Here is a 1,000-nt window from a genome sequence, read left to right on the forward strand (position 1 = left end):
GGTGTTTCATAAACTATTACACAGCAGTCCATTGAATCCCTTACCTTCGTTTTTGCAGTTCGGGAGCATTCGATGTAGCTGCTGGGTGTTGTATCGGATCAAAAACTTCTGACATGTTCTAATTGTTCCTGAAAAATATACCTCTAATTAGTGTTCAATTGAGATTGTTTAAGATATATGATTTATTATGAATTGTGTGATGCCATTGCTGTTCTCACCTCCCACATGCAAACAGTTCAGAAAGCATGGGATTATGTGCCCACGAGTTTCAATACAGGTAATGAAAGGCAATGCAGACCAGAGGAGTTTGTAACACCTTTTGGGAAAACGCAGGAGTACTATTCCAGTATGAGCATTCAGATATTTCACTAGAAAGGAAAAAAAACATCAGATAACACTGAGAGCTCAGTCAAGACTATAATATCCTGAAAGAACTATATGATAAGAAATTAAATCCAGGACTTTTACTTGTTATGGAGTATTTGCTACTACCACTGCTTACCAGAGAATCTGATGCTGCAGAGAGCTGCCCCATAGTCCCCGTGTATTCGGGCCACCGCTGCTTTCACTGCCGCTGCAACAGCCCTGTCATCCAGCAGCAACAGGCGGCTTCTGTCTGACACGTTGACTTCACACAGTAAATACCTACCGACAAAAGGGATACAGTCAGATACGACCTGTGAACACACTAAACGTGTGCAAATGACACATGAATATCACATTTTACCTGGACTTCACACGCACCATCGTAGCTCCTCTCTTCTTCTGTGAGGACTTCCGTCAACAGAAGAACAATGCACTAACCGGAGAGTTGCACTAGCGCCACTCGCTGGACATTACAAGCGGTGCTTGGTGTACTTGATACCAGACACCGGGCAACACGATTTTGTTTTATTTATTCATCAACACATGTATAATGTTTCCAAACAGGAATAAAAACAAACAGATGTTATTAGCATTCCAGTAAACGGAAGAGGTGGCCGACGAGAGCTCGTGGACT

General features: G+C 42.5%; 1 protein-coding gene across 1 annotated transcript; it reads right to left on the bottom strand.

Annotated features, from left to right (window-relative positions):
* Positions 1 to 20: 20 nt before the first annotated feature.
* On the bottom strand, positions 21 to 873 carry LOC126386932 (ribonuclease P/MRP protein subunit POP5-like; the record flags this gene model as incomplete). Its single annotated transcript, XM_050039504.1, has 4 exons — positions 728 to 873; positions 503 to 645; positions 219 to 368; positions 21 to 128 (listed from the first exon to the last, which is right to left on the bottom strand). Coding segments are annotated over exons 1-4 (421 nt in total), but the record flags the coding sequence as incomplete, so codon positions are not given.
* Positions 874 to 1,000: the final 127 nt, after the last annotated feature.

The sequence above is a fragment of the Epinephelus moara genome, unplaced genomic scaffold (assembly GCF_006386435.1).
Source record: "Epinephelus moara isolate mb unplaced genomic scaffold, YSFRI_EMoa_1.0 scaffold1069, whole genome shotgun sequence".
Classification (NCBI taxonomy): Eukaryota; Metazoa; Chordata; class Actinopteri; order Perciformes; family Serranidae; genus Epinephelus; species Epinephelus moara.